Source organism: Mycetomoellerius zeteki, unplaced genomic scaffold (genome assembly GCF_001594055.1).
Source record: "Mycetomoellerius zeteki isolate Tzet28-1 unplaced genomic scaffold, Tzet1.0 scaffold242, whole genome shotgun sequence".
Lineage (NCBI taxonomy): Eukaryota > Metazoa > Arthropoda > Insecta > Hymenoptera > Formicidae > Mycetomoellerius > Mycetomoellerius zeteki.
The window spans coordinates 50,273-63,804 of record NW_017257219.1 but is presented as its reverse complement, the minus strand read 5'-3'; the positions used below and the strand labels follow the sequence as shown (position 1 = coordinate 63,804).

At 34.5% G+C, this 13,532-nt stretch overlaps 2 protein-coding genes across 3 annotated transcripts in view; one reads left to right on the top strand and one right to left on the bottom strand.

Moving 5' to 3' along the window:
• Positions 1 to 1,615: 1,615 nt before the first annotated feature.
• mas (trypsin-like serine protease domain-containing protein masquerade) lies at positions 1,616 to 6,068 on the top strand. The gene is made up of 10 exons (XM_018449300.1): positions 1,616 to 1,951; positions 2,451 to 2,484; positions 2,946 to 3,433; positions 3,676 to 3,858; positions 4,033 to 4,153; positions 4,220 to 4,387; positions 4,808 to 5,063; positions 5,146 to 5,423; positions 5,540 to 5,694; positions 5,844 to 6,068. The coding sequence occupies exons 1-10, from the start codon at positions 1,616 to 1,618 to the stop codon at positions 6,009 to 6,011; spliced, it is 2,187 nt and encodes a 728-aa protein (XP_018304802.1). The 3' UTR covers positions 6,012 to 6,068.
• A 4,439-nt stretch (positions 6,069 to 10,507) lies between these two features.
• BORCS6 (BLOC-1 related complex subunit 6) overlaps positions 10,508 to 13,532 on the bottom strand; it is a 7,969-nt gene continuing 4,944 nt past the window's right edge. Inside the window, exons 1-4 of one of the 2 annotated variants that reach the window (XM_018449320.1) lie at positions 12,884 to 13,118; positions 12,000 to 12,527; positions 11,766 to 11,926; positions 10,508 to 10,770 (exon numbers count right to left, since the gene is read on the bottom strand). In XM_018449320.1, coding sequence (XP_018304822.1) covers positions 10,719 to 10,770; positions 11,766 to 11,926; positions 12,000 to 12,527; positions 12,884 to 12,970 — 828 coding nt within the window. In that variant the 5' untranslated portion in view covers positions 12,971 to 13,118 and the 3' untranslated portion in view covers positions 10,508 to 10,718. Of the gene's footprint in view, positions 10,771 to 11,765; positions 11,927 to 11,999; positions 12,528 to 12,883; positions 13,119 to 13,532 lie in introns of those variants that run through there. The other variant, XM_018449321.1, reaches the window with a different exon arrangement.

Genomic DNA, 13,532 nt, shown 5'->3' with positions numbered 1-13,532 from the left:
CGGCGGCAGCAGTGACAGTAATTTCATAAGAGGCTTCCCTCTAGTCTCGCTGCCACGTTGTGAGGTAATACTGTTCTCGATTGACATCTGATCCGCGACTCGCACACTCGAATCGATTAAATTGTCTCTCTTCGAGAATAGAAAACTTAAGCCGGGTATGACTGACTCAGAATTTGAGACCGTTACAATTTCGATTGCTTTCACCACTTGTGACTTTTACAATGAATATCTCCACCTGATACTTTTGTCTATCTCTTCCTAATTCTTTTATAATTGCGAAGGTAATTGTGATAAATTGATATGTTTATACACAAAAAATGTACTAAGAGCACTAGTTAGCTCTTGATTAAAAAATCTTATTAATTCAATAAACACGTCGTGCTCTTGTTTTAATAAGGTATTATTATAATATCTACTGTTATTGAAACTATAAGATTATTTTGAATTGAGCTGCTGTCAGCTATTCTATATACGTTATTTTATTTTCCATATATTAATGTCGAAAAGAAATTCAGAATGAGTCATGCCCACACAGCACAAAGCTCCGATTAAGTTCCCAGGAAGTTCGTATTACCGAGCTCCCAGGGAGCTTATAAAATTCGACTAAATAAATTCTCAGGGAGTTCATTTTGCTGAGATCTCGGGGAGCTTAAAAAGAGCTCCCTGCGAACCAAAATGAAGCTTCCAGGAAGCTCTCAAAAGCGAACATAGGAGGTCTTTTTGAAGCTTAAATGAAGCTTACAAAAATTTTATGAGCTCCCGAGGAGTTCCTCGTTCTTTGTGGATATAATGCGAGTTTTTGCTTGAATTATACTAAATGAATTTGAAGAAACTTTATATAATAGCGTCTCAGATCGATTATGGTTAATGTCCGAACGTTTGGACGCACAGTCACATCTGAGATAATTAAAATTTAAATTAAGAAAATATATTGTATTCATAACATCTAACTTTGACCGATCTTTGGCGCTCTCTACCGTATGTATGTTGTACACTTACACCGTCGGATCTTATTTCTTATTTATATAAAAGTGTATTACAAAATATTTAAGTTATACATATATAAATAAATAGAAGGGCTATGAGTTAGTTAAAAATAAATTGAGAACATTATTGTATTTCTTTATATTTATTTCTGAACATTAAAGATTCTCAATTTATTTTTAACTGGTTCATAGCCTTTCTATTTATTTATTATACATTGATTTATTCTAATTGAGCCATGTTATTAATTTATATTTTAATTTATATGTTCTAAAACACACCAGTAAAATCGTCCTGTAGAAATTTAATTTATTTCTTGCGTCCTTTCAAAAACAACTTCTTATGCTTTAAGTCTATACTATCTGCAGTATATCGAATGGTTCTTTTGAAGTAATTTCAGAAGATTATATGACAATTTAATTTTATCACGAATAAACCAGTTTTAGACTATTATCTCAACCAAATTCGAATTAATATAAATTTATATTATAAATAAAACAATACAATTTAAAATACAATAAATTCAAATTGTGAAATTTGGATTAAAAGAAAATTCTTTTTTCATTAATATAAAATATGTTAATGAATTTAAATTATGTGAATTTTATTTTATGTTTTTAATAGATCGAGAATGATAAGAGTGATTTATGTATATGTAGGTTTTTTAAATTCTCTAACGAGCACGGCGAAGATCGCCGACTGTCCAGGAGTATGTGTGCACACGTTGGCGACGATAATGTGTGACGACGTCCTCGAGGACGTGCCGTGTCCCACGATAAGTATGCGATGCTGTCTGCAGGATCCGATAAATGATACCAGTTCGTCTGAAAACGCAATTGACAATGAGGAGCCGTCAACTTCGACCGTGTCTACGACGATCGTCAAGACCACGACGATTTCTACGACACCTGCGACAACTACAACGCTCAGCACATCGACTTCCTTCACTTCGACAAAAACTACACCGGTATGTTCAGCAGATTTGGTATTAGAGAAAATAAGTTTGATCGTGAAAACTGCTTTAGAAAGTTATTACTAAAAAGCATATATATATATATATATATATATATATACACACACAGGGTGTAACTGAAATAACGTCCACTAATTGTATAGTGCTATTCCTAATGAAAAACTGAGACGAAAAGTCCTCTACTATTTTGCAATTTAATATATAAAATTTTAAATTAAAATTTATAATTTTTATTTATCTACAAATATGTGCAAAATACATTTCTTAAATTATGGTTTTAAAAATCATAATTTAAGAAATTTTCTGTTGAGATGATTTTTATTGATGCTTAACTGTTATAAAATGTTGCGGGTACGTTTAGGAAACGTATATAAAACCTATATACATATACTACCTGAGAAATTAGTAATGAATGACAATATTTATATTTTTTTTTATACAATTGTTATATTAGAATTATAAATTATCTTTATACGTTCCTTTTATTTTGCAGGAAAGCTACAACGAGACAAGTGAAAAGTCATCAAGTACGTAAACATTTTGCATAAAATATGTATCTCTAGTATGACATTTGCATCTTTTAATCGTATCATTATTTTAATTATTACTTACAAGGGGAGGGCGCGGACTTCGGGTCACCGATTTTGAAAAGGCTTTATATATGTTAAATAGCACTCTACTAGAAGAGCATTTGAGCAAAGGGATAGAGATCAACGTTCAGCTGTTTTCGAAAAAAATCGGTTTAAAGTTTAACATCCTTTTATCAATTGAAATGTTTGAAAAATATCTACAAATTGATTTATCATACATCTAAATTCAGTAATTAAAGTCAGTATATATAGTCATAAAAATTAAATAGTTGTTTATTCCATTATTTATAATTAAAGAAAATATTCCCTTATCATTAAAACTAGCATTTTCAGAAAATCAGCAAAGAAATACATTGTATACAATTAATGGAAATTGAAATGATAATGATGATTTTTAGTTAAAGCTTGTTCGGGCATTTGCATGGCCGAAAGAATCGCTGATTATTGCGATGCCGTGCTGGTAATAGACACCCTATGCAAGCCTGGCTACAAGTGTTGCGTATCCAGAGATGCCTTCGGGGAGTCTCCACCACCTGAACTCCTGGTAATCGACCGCCTGAACTCTTCTCGTACCGAGGAGAAGAACAGCGGAGCTGACAGCAAGGTCCCGTCCCCATTGACGACAACGCGACCAAACACATCATTATCTACGAGCGTTTCTGCAATTGCCTCGACGACAACAACGACGATGACAACAACTGCTACTAGACAACCATCGACAGCAGCAACAACAACAAAACCGAAGCCAGTATCATTCAAGCCATGCAAAGGAAGATGCACGAGTGGTCTATCCGCTCTTTTCTGCGAGAACGTCGATGCATATGCGGATTGTCCTCCCGATGATTCCGTATTGACGGTTTGCTGCATCAGTGAACCGCAAAAAGCGGTAATGAGATTTAACATTTGATAGCACTTTAATGAAAGCTATACTGTCACATGCATGCGTTGATTTACTCCGAAAAGATTGTCTCGAAGTTATTTAGAGGTATTATCATTTGACATTAGCCAATCATTAAGCGGTATTATAATTTGGCAAGATTACTCTCTAAACTTCGTGGAGTGAAATCTCAGAGAGTAACCTAAAGTTGTTTGCAGCAGTATAAGTAAGTATATCATTTCTTTTGAAAGGAAACGACAACGACGATTCAGCCCTCCACGAAAGCTCCTCAACTAAAGCTACCAACGTGCCCTGGTTTTTGTCTATTAACCCTTATGGCAGCCTTCTGTGAGCGACCAAATGTAATCATAACGAAAACGTCAACTTGTCAATCCAGTTACATCTGTTGCGATAATACAAAAAGTCCGCCGCAGGTAATTAACTCACGATTCACAATCAGTTCTTCTATTATCGAGTTTCGTTGATCAATCTGTAAATATAGAAAAAAATTTTACACGAAAGTAATGTAATATACAAACAACAAAATGCAGCTTATCCATTTATAACTTTTTTTTAATAATCTTTATAATTTCCTTGCGACGTTTCAGACTTCGAGACCAAGACCGAGACCTACTCCACGACCGCCGACAACGATATCATTACCACCGGACCCACGTTCGGACTGTCCTGGTTCCTGCATCGTATCTTACTTGTCATTTACCTGTTTCAGTAAGTACACGCGAAGAATGCGCGCCTCACGTGAATAGTGTCTCATGTTTATTCATACATACGTAGGAAATGCTGAGCTGACGAATCTGTTCAAGTGTAAGAAACAGGGACACCAGTGCTGTGCACCGAAATCTCTGATAAGGGAATTCCATGGTGGAAATTCTACGGAGCCGGTTCTAACCAACAGGAACGACACGTTCCACGTTACTTATACCACCCCACTCACTACGTCGTGTAAGTATCTAGGAATTGAAAAATCTATCATTAGTTTGTGTAATCATAAAACTACTGAAAATTACGAAAATCGTCGAGATAAATTAATTTAAGTTCAAGTTAAAGTCGGTTAAATTTAAGTTACAGAACGATTCAAATTCAAGTTAAAAAGACTGATTCAAGTTCAAGTTAAAAGTTGATCTTAATTCAAGATACAAGCTGATTCAAGCTGACAATGAGTTAAAGTTGATTATTCAAATGTAAGCTAAAAACTAATTGAAATTCAATCCAATGCCAGCTAAATAAAGTTTAAATTAAAGACTAATTCAAATGCAAGTTAAGATTGGCTAATTGTAAGTTCAAGTTAAAAGCTAATCCAAGTTCAAGTTAAAGTCGGTTAAATGTATATCTGTGTTTGCTAAAAGATCATCAATTTTTCAGATGAGACGACGACGATTACCACTACCACTAGAAGTCCAGTATACAGTAAATATGTTTGCGGCGTGAAAGGGACCTCACGCGGTCCGATTCAGGCACGAAACTCCGAAAGAGTCGCGCGCGTTGTAGGTGGTGAAGACGCAGATGCCAACGAATGGTGTTGGCAGGTCGCCTTGATAAACTCCCTCAACCAATACCTGTGTGGAGGTGCGCTGATAGGAACGCAATGGGTTCTTACTGCGGCGCATTGTGTCACAAAGTAAGTAAATGTCGCCTGTCTTCCGCATACGCGCGGAACGAATCTGAAAACTGAAAAAGTAGGAAAAAGCACTCGTTTCCAGTATCGTAAGGACCGGCGACGCAATCTACGTAAGGGTGGGCGATCATGATCTCACTCGTAAATACGGAAGCCCCGGTGCTCAGACTTTGCGCGTCGCAACGACATACATCCACCACAATCACAATAGCCAGACACTCGATAATGATATCGCTTTACTGAAGCTTCATGGTCAAGCGGAACTAAAGGACGGAGTTTGTCTGGTTTGTTTGCCCGCGCGGGGTGTTAGTCACACAGCTGGAAAAAGATGTACAGTTACAGGTTACGGATACATGGGAGAAGGTAAGTTCTTCATATAATATATATTCTTGATACTGCGTATTTCCTTTTTTAAAGAATAAACATCGTGATATGTATTTTATACTACTTATGCAACAAGATGCGGCAATATTTTACAGCCGGTCCTATACCTCTTCGGGTACGTGAAGCAGAAATACCGATCGTCAGCGATGCCGAATGCATAAGGAAAGTGAACGCCGTGACAGAGAAGATCTTTATTCTACCAGCAAGCAGTTTCTGCGCTGGTGGCGAACAGGGAAATGACGCGTGTCAGGTATCATTTTTCTGTGATATTGAGGAAAATATTATGTGTGTATTTTTAATACCGTATCAGAGCTTAATTGTCGTAACATTTAGTATAAAATTTTTCACCACAAATGTTTCATCTAACATAAAACTAATTAATTATTTTTCGATGTTCAGGGCGACGGTGGAGGTCCTCTGGTATGTCAAGATGACGGTTTTTATGAATTGGCCGGACTAGTGTCTTGGGGATTCGGTTGCGGTCGCCAAAATGTACCGGGTGTGTATGTAAAAGTCTCCTCGTATATCGGTTGGATAAATCAGATCATATCGGTGAATAACCTCTAGTTCTTATCTCTTAGATATGACGATCGAATACGTCTAAGCTACATACGTTTATTTATTGACGGAACATTGTAGTACTTTCACGCGCTTGATGATACATAGTGCACTATGCTACGTATATGATAAAGATCTACATAAGAGGCAAAAAAAACTTAGACACATAGAGATAAGCTCGGAATTAGCTATAAATTTAACTATATGTATTGGCATTACCAAGCATGGTGGAAGTAATATTACTTCCCGATGATCTTGACTTTGACATACGTTGTGTCAAGGTCATGACCGATGTCTTATAGACATCTTTTCGTCTTGCTGAAAAGACAATCTAAAAACGATGTCTTTTCGTCATCTTTTAGATATCTTTTCGCTTTGTCGAAAAGACAACTTATAAAAGACCTCTTTTCGTTATCTTTTAGCATTTTGTACTGTCTGGGTATTAATTAATTTGTTATTTTTATTCTACTTTTCTCGTAACTTTCTCACAGAAAACATGAGGAAGCCGTGATAATAGACGTTATTAAATAATTAATAACAATCAAATAATTTGATCAAAATGATAAGAATGAATAAATTTCTTCTTTTTTCTTCTTTTTCTATTATTTTTCAAAGCATATAATAGTACACTAGATTTATCTTTTTTATGTTTATGCAAAAGAAAAAGATAATCATGTCAGAGACATGAAGCTGGTGCCAAAATCCTTTTTCACGATGTGTTTTAATTAACGGTGACATAGATGCATGATGAATTACGTTTCAATATGTGATAATTTTTTTTCAAAATTGTAAATTATCATCGCGTTTCACGACTTTTGAAAGCACACGAGTATAATTCGATATTCTAACACATTTTTCTTTTTCTGCGCTTTCGTAAAATGTATCATCAAGTGCGTGTATATTGTTTCTAGATGATAAAGATATTTTTCTACGTGACACATGCTTTTTAAATAGATGAAATGAGCCAATTATTGTTGAATAATTAATAATAAGGGAAGATATATATGTAGGTATATATGTATCTGTTATTTATTTGAATTAAAACGTACAGATTATACACACACACACACACACACACACAGAGATAAGAGCCAACACACGAACACTGTTGGCAATTCATTTCTCCAATAGATAACGTTAATTTATCTTTACAGAAATTTAAAAAAAAATGTTTTATAAGTAGGACAATATTATAATATTAAGTTGCATAAGTATTTTAGTATTTAATTTTATTCGTGAAATTGACTTTATGTTTTTCTCGTTGGAATTTACAAATTTTTTAATTTTATTTTCATTGAAGGAAAGAGGGATCTTGAATGTATCATCCCGTGCTCTGTACATTACCGCGTTACTCATAAGTTGCCTGCTTTATACAGGATGTCCCGAATTTAAATGGCCAAATTTTAGGAATGTACAGGGAATCGATAATAATCTAAGAAAAAAAGTCCTTTAGAGACATTCTCGTTTTTACTTCGTTTTGGAGAGAATGGAAAAAAAGACAAAACATAGTTTTCATTTTTTTACTTATTTATTATTCATTCACACTTATTTATTCACATTGTCGCTTGCTTAATGCAGATATTGTTCAAAATGTTGAACTCTTGCAGCAATACACGCATTGCATTTTATACGAACGATTTTCTCCAAAACGAAGCATCTCCTTAAGAAAGGACGTTTTTTTTATTTTTAGTTTATCAACCCCTACACGCTCCCGAAGTTTGGCCACTTAAGTTCGGGACACCCTACGTGCGCGCGTACACACACATATGATATATTATATATATAATATATATACAATATATATTATACAGAGTGTCACAAAATTTACGACTCAAAATACAGATAAAAATTACAGTCTACATTTAGATGATCACTTGTAAGTATTATGAGTTCACCGTGCTGAAGTGAGCACTTACCAGAACTAATACCACTACACGCGCGACTCATGGATAGGTGGCCATCTAAACATGCTGTAATAAATCATATTCATGATGTAAAAAGACAAGGTGTAATATCAATCCATAGTCTCGATCAATAAGAATTAAGTCCAAATGTTCAAAAGCAATATAGCTGTTATGATACGAACATGATGTATGTATGTATGTATGTACATACATACTAGCAAAAAGATATCCCAATCATAACGACAAAATGCATACAATTTTCAGTGTACATATATTAGACCATTTATTTAAATCAGAATAGTCAGAATTGAACAGTTAAACTGAACAATAATTGATATCAAAACAGCTATGCATAGCTGTCAAGTATTTATAAAGTGATCAAGTGATCGTGTTAAGATTCGGTGTATGGCTGGAATTGATAAATTACGCGATGATCATTGATATTTTAAGCAATTATAATATATTTTACATTAATTTTTGTAGTCTTCAAAGTCCACTGCATCTCGATATTTCCGAAATTCATTGGCTCCGCTCATCATGCCGCCATTACAATGCGCAATGTTACACTTTGTCTTTACATCATGGTCATATTTATACCCTTATTATCTCAAAAATTACTGCTTAAAAAAAAATAAAAATTTACAAATAACCTTTTTACTCAATTTTTTGAAAACTTTCTTGCTAGTATTTTGGGGTTGCGAATTTTGTATATATTTAGAATTTTTGTTGTCGGATCTAGGCGTTAGTAGATTATACATCTTGACATCAAACTTAGTAACTAAGTGCATAATGTAAGCCACTGTAAATGAAAATTTCTACTGTTTGATAATCGTCCTTATACGAAGGAATTCATAATAAAAATGAAAACGATTGTAACTATAGTGACACAGCATTTTAGAACAAAGCTCTCGATTATATATTCAATTACATACTTTATGAACAATCAACATGTTTATTCAAATTCACATTTGTATGACAAGTTAGAGTAAATATTTTATGTGCTCCATATTGTATGACAGCATTAAAGACAAAAACATAAATATAAATAATTATGTATACAAATCTAAATAATTATATAAAACTCTCTAAAAACACAACATAGAATACAGTCACTAACAAGGGAACACAACGAGTGGTCCTCCTTCGATTTTAATAAGATTGGATATATTAAAGTACAGACAAAAATAGGAGTTACGTTTTCTTATATGTGCTGAGTCGTATACGTTAAGGGGGTGAAACCCTCTCTTGAAAAAAAATCGGTTTTTTTCTTTCAGATTGAATATCGTCGAAATTATGAGAGAAAAATGTTTTAAATAAAAGTTAAATGGCTTCAAGAGTACTTAATAATTATAATAAAAAAAGATTATTTATTTATTTATTGTACACTCCCACCCCAACTCTCGATTTTCAAAAATTTTTTAATTTTTATAATGACAAAAATTAAAGAGCATTTTACGCTGGAAACAACGACCTATATTGAAGTCATGTTCCGGAAATGCATTTTTGGAATATGAACAAGAAATACCTCTATATACGCGCTCCATATGTATCTGTCTCACACCGGTGTTGGCTGCGCGAGATAGCGTCGAAGGCAAATACAATACAGTTCAGTACTGTATCAATACAGCATTAACTATTAAAATAAGAGCTTTTTACAATAATAATAATAATAGTGATTTTGTTAAACTTTTAAAACCAGTCAAATATTTTTAATAATATGTAAAAAATGTATCTCGGACAATTAAAATCAAAGTATGAATAAAGAACTTATTATTTTCGTAAAATATCGTTTATTTTATTTTGATCATAGAGCAGCTAACTGCTAAGTGTTCAATGTTAATATGAATAATGTATTGATAAAATATGACATCTTATTAAATTTATGTGGAAAATAAATATGTTGACGCATAGTTTCGTTTGCGTACGTTGTTGACCAAACATAAGTATAAAAAGCCCAAATCGTCGCATGGCAGCGAATTCGGTGCTTAGTTTCGATTGATAAATACTACCAGTTGTGAGTAATACGAAACTTTATTAATAAGTAAGTGTCTACTTTTAAAGTTTTCATTGCTGTTTATATTTTCGTATATTTTTAAATTTTTTTAAATTGAAATAGTTATATACATTTTATTTACCTGTTTTATTTAACTGTTAGGATTTGATAAAACATATTTATAATTTGATTACATTTTTAAAATACTTGCTGATAGTAACATGTCATTTGTTTATTGTACAAGATTGTTTTTTTTCCTTGTTCAACAAATTTCTTTAAAGAATAACCAATAAAAAGGTATATATTTCGAATATTTTCTTTCGAAATATCTTTAATCATTCATAACTTGAAAACTAATGTAGGGCATATGTTCATATGACATTTTTTTACTTATTTAGTGTATATATTTGTCTCCTAAAATATTGACATGCATTTATGAAATACCCTGTATAGTGTATCTCATGTATGATATATGATGTAATCATGATAAAAATTGAACAAAAAAAAAATAAATTACTTGTGTTATATTACATTAATATATCATTATCACACACACGTATGTACACACACATACACGCGCGCGCGCGCGCGCACACGCACACACGCACGCACACGCACACAACACGCAGGTGTGTTCTCACATACACACATTTCCAAAAAGACTTGTACAGCAGATATAATCCTGCTTGTCGTATGATACATCAACATATTTTTCACAGCATACTGTAAATTTAACATAGTGCAATTGCATTTCATCATGAATCTTAAAGCTCACAATAGTGTCTTGATAAATATGTAACATCTTTCTCCTCCTATTGCTTATAGATTCATCGCGCTCTCAAACAGCTCCAGCATCCTTTTCATCTCTTTGCTGAAAATCAAGTAATAAGAATATACATATGTGCTTGTAAAAAACAATCTCATTTTTTAAATACTCTAATATTCATGGCAATTCGTCGCAACAGAATTATCTATTTGTATTTTCAGGGAATGGGAAGTTACTTTTTAAAAGTAACAAGTTACAGCTACTCGTTACCTAATAGAAAAAGTAACAAATTACCGTTACTAGTTACAATTCTTAAAAATAACTCGTTAGAGTTAGGGGTTGCTCAGAATAAAAGGAACAGAGAACAAAGAATAAGAATTTCAATCTATCAGAAATCATGTATTGTGGAATACACGGTTTCTAAGTTGAAATTCTTATTCTCTGTTCTCTGTTCCTTTTATTCTGCGCAGCCCCTTAGAGTCCCTCTAGGGAGAGTCGAGACTTAAGCGGTCCTCTTTGCGATTGGTCCCGCTATGTTTCAGTTTGTCAATGTGTTAAATCGGCGAAAAATTATTTCTTGCTAAACAGCTGGAGCAATAAAATCGGAATTAGAACAATAAAGTCGGGATTAGAGCACAAAAAAAGCACTGAATCCTTCGTATGTCAGTAGGCAAGTAAAAGGGATTCTATTTCGGGAGCTCTGAAGAAGATGTGAGGGATGTGCGGGGGATGACGTAACGGGGAATTCCGTCACAGGACGTAGGGGTCCGTGGTTAGAGAAGGGGGTGACATTCTAGCTTAATAGACATAGGAACTTCTTTCTTGTCTCTTCTCTTTCACTTTCATCCTTCATCTCTCAAGATGCTGTTAATATTTGATTAAAACAAAATCTCTTTTTTTTAAATTAATATCGTAATTTACAGATAGCCTCTCTTGTATAATTGACTTTATAAAAAATAATCACGTCTCCTCCGTAATAAATGTCATAAAAACGCTAATGATAGTTATGAAAAGTTTCAAAATGTCCCATAATCATTAATATTTTCTTACGTGCCTGGATTAAATTAAAAGGATAATATTTGTCGATGATATATACTCACATCTGCTCTGCTAACTTATAAATTGGTCCTATCGATTTGGACAGTTCTTCACACTTAGCCATTAATTGATACATTGACTTTATATTATGATCCACAGCGTCACAAGTCTTACACACTGCATCTCTGTATGTTTCTAAACAGCCGACTGTGAGAGCCGAAGCCTGGAAGCAAAAACGAATAATTTAAACATATAAAATAGCATGGTACAAAATAAGACTTGTGACAGCGACTTACGTTTTGTAGAATCGCGGCTAAATTTTCGGTCAACGCGTCCACGGAGGTTGCAACTTTTCTAGCTTCCATCTCTAATTCGTTTAATACATTATGATCAAGAGGTGGTAATTGCGGAGTTAAGGCCTGTCTATACAAGCATGGGGTTGAGCTTCGTGATCCCGGAAATGATGGAGTGTCTCCTTTTTTAGTCACAGGACTCGACAATTTGATCTTGTTCTCCAAATCTTCCGTTACAAACAATACCATATCTCCATCTTGCATTACTCTTCCCTCCAACTGTAGGTAACCTATAGCTTTATGATAACTCGGTGGGTCAAGATCGTCGTCTTCTGTTGGACTGCCGCCCCTACTTCTCAGATTTAACTGATCCGGCCTATGACCGGCTCCTCCTATTTTATCTAAACTATCATCTAGAAATTTTCCGCTGTCAATATCTGGAGAATCAATGAGTGATCTCAATTCGGAGATGGGTGGCGAGGATTGCGAATCAAACGATATCTCAGAATAAGACGCTGTCATCTCGTGTAACTGAAACAATAAAAACATTAAATATTGATGAATGTTAGAACATGCCGCGTGCATATAGTAAACGAATCAATAAACTTTATTATGATGCAACATTGATATGTGTAAATACAGTTAAAGAAATCCTAAATCGTTTGTTTAACTGATTGAACGCAATAATGTTCGTAGAACATGTATATTCTTTTTTCCGCGATATTCTTATCTGCCTTCGCTCTTGATCTTTCGATGTCTATGTCAAGTTCTCCTTAAATAAAAATAAATTGTTGAACTCCATTCGCAAGTTTCTTTTATATTTCCAACACAAACAACACGCAATACTCGTAAACGTTCAATCCCCGGGCAATTAATTCTGACCTTACTCTGTCTTCGTCGTAATCAATGACGGCGTTCTTGTCACTTCGCATACTCGTCCCCGATTTCAAGATTTCAATCTCGTTCGACTCCATCCTCGTCGCGCGATTAGTCGCCTATTTTCAAAAACGTTGTGCTACGAGAAAATACCAAAACACACAACTACACCGAGCATTCAAATCATTCGATTATCGAAGCAAGACCGATAATCTAACCTAGGCCGTGCTCGTATATTACAGCTGATTACAGCCCGTTGTTAGTATATGGTGCGTTCGGGGAGACGCTAATAGCGCTATTTCTGTCATTCTACCTTCGTTGTTTATTAAACGTAAAACAAGGATAGAATGACACATAGCGCTAATAGCGTCTCCCTGAACGCACCTATAGTATAGTATACGTAAAGCTGGTTCTACATTAGGCTGGTTCATTGTTCGCATCGCAGCGTCGCAAGCGTGTCGCAAGCGTTGTGGTCCAATCAGAGTTGAGTTAGCTCGACTAACCTCATATCTGTCAGACTGTCACAGTATTGGCGTTCTGACGCCAACGCATTGGCTCCTGCACACTGAACGCGGAAACGCTTGCCGCGCAGCAAAATGTGACGCGGTAGCCAATAAGCTTACAACTCCTAAAGCTGGTTCTACATTAGTCGCACGCAGC